The 7,403-nt window shown below is 33.8% G+C and overlaps 1 protein-coding gene across 1 annotated transcript; it reads left to right on the top strand.

The window, feature by feature from the left end:
* Nucleotides 1–246: 246 nt before the first annotated feature.
* On the top strand, nucleotides 247–2,758 carry LOC145982136 (uncharacterized). Its single transcript, XM_083115703.1, has 2 exons — nucleotides 247–979; nucleotides 2,733–2,758. The coding sequence occupies exons 1-2, from the start codon at nucleotides 247–249 to the stop codon at nucleotides 2,756–2,758; spliced, it is 759 nt and encodes a 252-aa protein (XP_082971829.1).
* Nucleotides 2,759–7,403: the final 4,645 nt, after the last annotated feature.

Raw genomic sequence — 7,403 nt, forward strand, 5'->3', positions numbered from 1 at the left:
GAAAACATGATTACTGCAGAATGGGTGTTAACCTGGAAAATGAAGTTTGTGTTAGGAATTTCGAGTGGACAGAGAATCTACTAGTGTTTCTTGTGCTTTGTGATTTAAGTTAGGATTATATTCGTATAAACTGAGAGTAATATATAATATAATAATTGTGTGAACGAAGTGAATTGATAGATTAAGTGAAGATAAAGTGATTAATATGATATAAGTGTTTAATATGGCTCGATGCCATTAAACAAAATGAATACCCAAGTAAGTGACACAGACACTTCGGAATGTATGGAAGTTTGGGTTCCTGCTAGCGTAGCTAGTCAAGACAAAGGTGATGTCTCTCAGGAAAACCTGTCACAGGATACAGTAAATACACATCAAGTTAAAATATCTAAAGACCATGAAACAATTACATACAAAAATACCCAATTGGGGCCTTATGATGTATTTGTAAGAAGTGCAAATGAAATTAATGGAACAAATAGAAGAAATATTGGTCAGCTACATATACTAAAATTAGGGAAAAAACTTCATGAAACCAAAATAGAAGGTCTAAAGACAATTGAGACCATGGGGAAAAATCTGGCGAAATTGGAATTCAAATCTGCGAAAAATGCTAACAACTTTCTCTCTCATCCAGTTCTAAGGAACAATAACTGGTTTGCTTATGTGCCAGCACATAAAGTGAGGAGAATGGGTGTAATTAAGGGAATAGATACCTCATTTACAGATGATGAGTTATTAGAAAACATAAAACCTAATGTTTTCAATGTACTCAAAGTGAAACGAATAATGAAATACAAAATTGACGAAAATGGAAGTCGAATTGCTGAGCCAACGAGATCAATAATATTGACATTTGATGCCCAAACCTTACCAGCATATGTAACTTTATATTATTCAAAGATTGATGTAGAGCATTACATTCCCATGGTAAAGCAATGCACAAACTGCTACTATTATGGGCATTTCAAATCTAACTGTAAGAGTAAATTGAAGTGTAAACGTTGTGGGCAAAATCATGAATTCTCAAGCTGTAATAATAATGTCATATGCATTCACTGTTCACAAGAACACTGGGCAACAGACAAGGACTGTCCAGAAAAACAGCGACAAAAGGATATAGTTAAGACTATGGCGCTTGAGGGCCTATCTTATTTATTTATTTATTTCCCTTCAACAGAGACAAGTCTCCAATTACAGAAAGGTAATATCAAAATATTACATTTTCATTTATAACTTTTATGTACACACGTACACATTCTCCCTCCTTCCTCCTTTACACACACACACACACATATTCACAAACATAGACAGATAATACATAATATATATATATACAGACAGCTTGGTGACAGATCAGGTTTAGTGCTTAAGTGTGACAACAGAAATTATCATAGCCTATATTTACACATTTCATCTGAATTACACAAAACAAGTATCACAAACACTGGTACAATGTATCATTACAACAAACTTCAATATGACAAATCCAATTATCATAATAAATACATTATTAAGAGAGATACCCCTTTAACATATTCATAAATTTGGTTCGTGACATGCCGAAATCCAAGTCCACCAAATGATTTGAGATCTTGTTATATTGAAGTGTCATTTTTTGTATTGGCGAACCTTTATACATTTCTGTTCTTGGGATTTTGTATGAGAGTAAACGTCTATTACGCAAATGACCCTGTCTTATTTAACATCATAAACAAAAGACTTCGCTTGTCTATAAGTTACATATGGTTTTCGATTAATAATGTAAGATTTGAAAAGATTTACATATTGTGTTGAGAACCCAAAACTTGCAAGTTTTCTTAGAAGAATATTATGATTAATTCTGTAAAAAGCTTTTGCGAAATCTATATATATTGCATGTACACTAAGTCTCTCGTGGAACGCATCATGTATATCTTGGACAAAATTTATCAGATTTGTTTGTGTTGATCTACTTGGCAAGAAACCATGTTGATTGTCACTTAAGAAACATTTTACATGATTAAATATGCGATTGTATAGGATAGACTCGAATACTTTCGCCGGTGCACAGAGAATCGATATGGGCCTGTAATTTTCTATTTTTGAACTTTCACCAGATTTTAAGATGGGGCATACACGCGTTTCCTTCCAGATATCAGGGAACATTTGTGTTTTTATTATTAAGTTATAAATTCTAAGTAGAGGATACATCAATACCTCAGAGCATCCTTTCAAAATGTAAGGTGGTATTTCATCTGGGCCGCTAGATCGTTTGCCTTTTAACTGTTTTGTAGCACTTTCATATTCTTTCTGACTAACTGGCGAAATTGCTAATGTGTATGATATAATGGACTCAGTGCGTTCGTCTATTATACATGGTTCAGATGTTTCAGCATATATGGACTTAAAATATTTAGCAAAACCATCAGAAATATCTTTAGCAGATTTGAGAGAATTTTCTTCAAAATTCATTGTGCTGTTACAAGCACCATTATTACTTTTCTTATTTCTAATAAAACTCCAAAACTCTTTAGTATTTGATTTCAAATTGCTTTCCAATTCCTTTATGTAGTTGTAATAGGCACTACTTATCATTGTTTTTACCTGCTTTCTAGTTTGCCGAAACAATGACTTATATTCTACTCTAAATTTTATATTTTTTCTGTAATACTCTTTTAACTTTATCAATTTAATGATATCATTATTAAACCAACATGGGTATTTATTTGTTGTCTTTCGTCTTCTTTTAGGGACTGTGGCAAGAAATACTTCATGAACTCTATTACAAAAAAAATTAACCGCCTGATTTACATCAGTCATATTATCTAATGCAGACCAATCTACCACTCCAAGCAAATGATACATCTGCATGAAATTGGCTTTTTCAAAATTGTAAGAATAATAAGCTTCATTTGTTATTACATCAGTAGATTCCCTTATAGTTAGGTGTACAGTCAATGCAGGATGATGGTTATCTTCTTTTACAAGTGGCATTTCCTCCCTACATATATTCACATTCTTTGGAATGTTAGTAAGAATAAGATCCAAAGTTCTATCGAGGCAATTTCTAATATTGTTTACAGAATAAAGGTTATAAAAATTCAAAAAAATTAACAAAGCTCTACAAGAGGGTCCACCATTCTGTAACTCATAACCTGAACTGGTAATCGTGGGTAAATTGAAATCTCCAATTATAAATATATTCGAGCCATGAAGTTCCACGAAAGAATCAAACATATTATAAAATTACAAATATTTTTCTATACCGCATGCAGGCGTAAAATACACTGTAGTAATGTAATAAATCTTATTACGTGTACTTATTTTAACAACCAATGTATCTACCTCACAATTCAAATTTATTACTTCCGATTTCAGTGATTCCTTTATTGCTATCATAACTCCCCCTCCCCTCTTATTTCCAGGTCTATCGCGACGGTACACTTTGTAATTGCCATTAAATAATTCATTACTATTTACACTCTCATGCAGCCAGGTTTCAGTAACAATTAAAATATCAAAATTATTACTCAAAACATTAATATAAAATTCCATAATCTTAGTATTTAGACCACGGGCATTTTGATAATAAATACATATTTCATTTATACGACCCTCGAAAGTTACATTAATTGGGTGACGTCTTCAAGTGATTTTAATAATATGATGTTAGTATCATCCCTTTTTTTCCTTAACTTAATCAATCCCGCATGGTCTACCCATAAATAAGCATAGTTTTTCTCGTATTTTATCTTCCTAGCCTGACTAAGAATGCGCTTTCGGTAAGGTGTGAGGCTTTGGTTAATATAAATGATTTCACTTTTGGTATAACCGAGATGTACAGCATTTAAGTTCCTTTTCACTTTCCTCTTCTGTATAAAGGCATCCTTGTCTACTCGCCTGACAAATTTAACAATGATTCCACTTGAACATTGATTAGAGGGTTTGCGCAACCTGTGACAACAGTCTATCATCTCATCCTTGATTTCTATGTCCAATGCTCGCCCAATAGTTTTTACTACATCTGTCGTATTTTCATTCAGCTGTTCCGGAACACCGTATATTTCTAACGTATTGCGGCGACCATACTGATCTAATTCATCTAGTTGCTCCTGATTATCCTTCAGTTGTTTTTTTAGAGTTATATTTTCCCCTTTCAACTGCTCAATTTGTACCATACAAGTATTTATTGACTCTGCCTGCTTTTTGATCAATGATGCATTTTCGTCCAACTTTTGATGAGCTAATTCAAGTGATTTACTTAGTTCGCGTTCACAGTTTATATTTGCTTTCTTCAAATTTTCCATTTCATGCTTTACAACTTGAAGTAGTTTATACATATCAACAATAGTTGGCACTTCCGTTTCACTTACACTTTCGTCCTGTAAACTACTACGTCTAATCTTCGCACATTCTTTGCATCTCCAAATTTGTCCCGCACTCCGCATATATTCTGCATCTTCCTCTTTCAAACGTGCACATTTCAAATGACATAGCTTCAAACAATCTGAACACTGTATTTTTGAGGAAATGTCCTTCCGAGCCACAGGTTCGTGACATTCGATGCAACTACTCATCTTAATAGATATATCGAACAATTCGATAATGACAGTTCAACTGTACTCCGCGGTTTTCTTTTAACACTGAGGTGGCAACACTGTTTGTTTACTTACGGAAGAAGAAATGACAGTTACAGTATTTAACGTATTTATCGTTTCATTTACCAGATATTGAACTATTTATTACACAAAAGTAATCTTCAGTACTTACTGCACATTCCTGCAATATCGTTTTCACCACCTCGCATCAGAAATACATAAAATAAGACAAAAAACACGGAGCACATTCACACCGTTGTCCTACCGATCCATCACCACAGACTATATCATGAAGCTGTGAAAAAATACCCAAAACTACTTTAAATACTGCATCAGTAGTACCGAGTGAGAACAGAATATACAACATGTCCTACGCATCAACATGCAAGGAAACAACACAGACCCAATATAATATTAATGCAAATACTTATAAACAAGAAATCCAATACCAAACGCTTCATCACCAACTGCCTAACAAAAGAGCTTTTAATTACGCTCAACAAGTGGATCGTAACCAGGAAACAACAAAGTTATGTCAGGGAAAATGTCCAAAATCATCAGAAACATCTCAAAATCGAGAACAAAAAGGAAGACAGAAACCAGCGACAATTGACAAAACAAAACCACACTGGAAAGAAAAGCAGCAGAGTGGTTCAATGAACTCGGTTTTAGATCAAAAAGACAAATTACTTCCACTATCGCAGAAAATGCAAGCGAGTTCAGATTGTGGATCATCAATGAATGACCCTTTTTTAACAAATTTTTCTAAGTATCTAGCAGGAATATGCAACTTCGCCAATACCTCGTCATCACATAACATGAAACAGGATTGGTCTGTTGTAGCATCAAGTATAATAAATTATCTAATTCATCACTCAGAATGCCAGGCAGGATAAAGAGAATTATACAATGGAATATTAGAAGCATAATTCCAAATATACACAGTCTAGAAAACATTATTCACTTTTACCCAGCAGACATTATATTAATTCAAGAAATGTGGTTGAAACCCGAATCAAAAATTAAAGCCTATGGATACCACTGGATAACACACGACAGAGATGACGGATATGGTGGAGTGGCCATAGGGATTAAAAATAATTATAGGTATGAAGTAATACATTTAAGGAATATGCCTGATAACATTCAAATAGTTGGAGTAACAATAGATAGTACTACATTTGTTACAATATATAATCCACCTTCGTCTAAATTACTGTATTCGTTCTGGTGTAATCTCTTCCAACAACTTCCGGCAAATAATTCTATTATAATCGGAGAGGATATTAACGTACATCATCCATTGTGGGGTTGTTATGGTTCAGATATGTCAGGGAAATCTCTGTGCAGATATATTCAAGAGTCAAATGTAACAATACTAAACAATGGCACTCCCACATATATCTCGAGACCAAATGAAAATCCTAGTGCCCCTGACATAACACTCGTGACAGAGAATATAGTTGCAGATATTAACTGGAGAGTTCTGCAAAATCCATATAATAGTAATCATCTTCCAACTTTGATATCATTTGATTCAAATATAGATACAACACTTATATCTAGTAATCTTCCGGAAAGACCAACACGTCCATACTATTCTAAAAATATTAACTGGAACCAATTTTCAAGACAAATCAATCTCTCTACTGAAAATTACCAACAACAAAATTTAGGGGAAGATTACGAAAACTATACATCACTAATTAAAGAGAATTTGAACAGATCTACAATTCCCCGTCAACGTGACTCAAAAAGAAAGATTGCTCCGTGGTGGACGACAAACTGCCAGAAATTGATAAACGCTACACAAAATGCATTCATCAAATATAAAGAAAACCCAACAATGAACCATTTCTTGAAGTACAAAGAAACAGCAGACAAAACTCAAAGGTACTTAAGACAAATTAAGGCAGAGTTTTGGAAAAAGTTTTGTTCCTCATTAACAAATGCATCATCCTTAACCACAACGTGGAAAGTTATTAACAGAATGTCTAATGCCAATAATATTAGTAGATATCATGGAGGCGACATAAGCAGTCAATGGATAACAGAATTTCATCAAACCCTAACACCAGACTCCAGCGACTGTGATTTTAATGCCATATTAAATTCAATGAATGAATTCACACCATCAACATTGGAATGTCCATATACCAGTGCAGAATTAAGAAAAGTTATAAGTGAAAGGAAACCTTCGTCGTCACCAGGAATGGATGGCATATCATATGAATGTATACAAAACTTACCGCAACTGGGGATAGATAAATTATTAGAACTTTATAACGTGATATGGAATAGTGGACAAGTTCCCCTTCAATGGAAGGAAATTGTTATAATTCCAATCCTTAAACCAGGAAAAACACCAGGATGTTCTAAAAATTATCGGCCAATAGCACTAGCGTCATGCTTATCAAAAATTTATGAACATCTTATACTTAATAGAATTACTTGGTGGATTGAATATAACAATATATTACCAAAATATCAAATGGGATTCAGAAGAGGAATGGGGACAATAGATGTTTTGACTACACTTATTTTAGACATATGGTTGTCAATTAGTAGTGGTATTGACTGTATTATAAACCCGAGAAAGGAAGAGCCCCCCTCAAGCAGATTTGCTACACTTAAAACAGGCTCAACATGCCCATATGAGCTTTTTGCTCTAGTGTGGAACCCCGTCTAATCCAAGATTTTTGTAAAAAATGCCCTCGGGAATTTTTTGTGAAAGGAAGAGCCCCTCAGATTGATTTGTCTATACTTACAAAAATTGCATCAGCCAGATTTTTGTCCATAAATTTGTCAAAAATTGATATTTTT

Source organism: Lepisma saccharinum (assembly GCF_977018435.1).
Source record: "Lepisma saccharinum chromosome 12 unlocalized genomic scaffold, izLepSacc3.1 SUPER_12_unloc_1, whole genome shotgun sequence".
Classification (NCBI taxonomy): Eukaryota; Metazoa; Arthropoda; class Insecta; order Zygentoma; family Lepismatidae; genus Lepisma; species Lepisma saccharinum.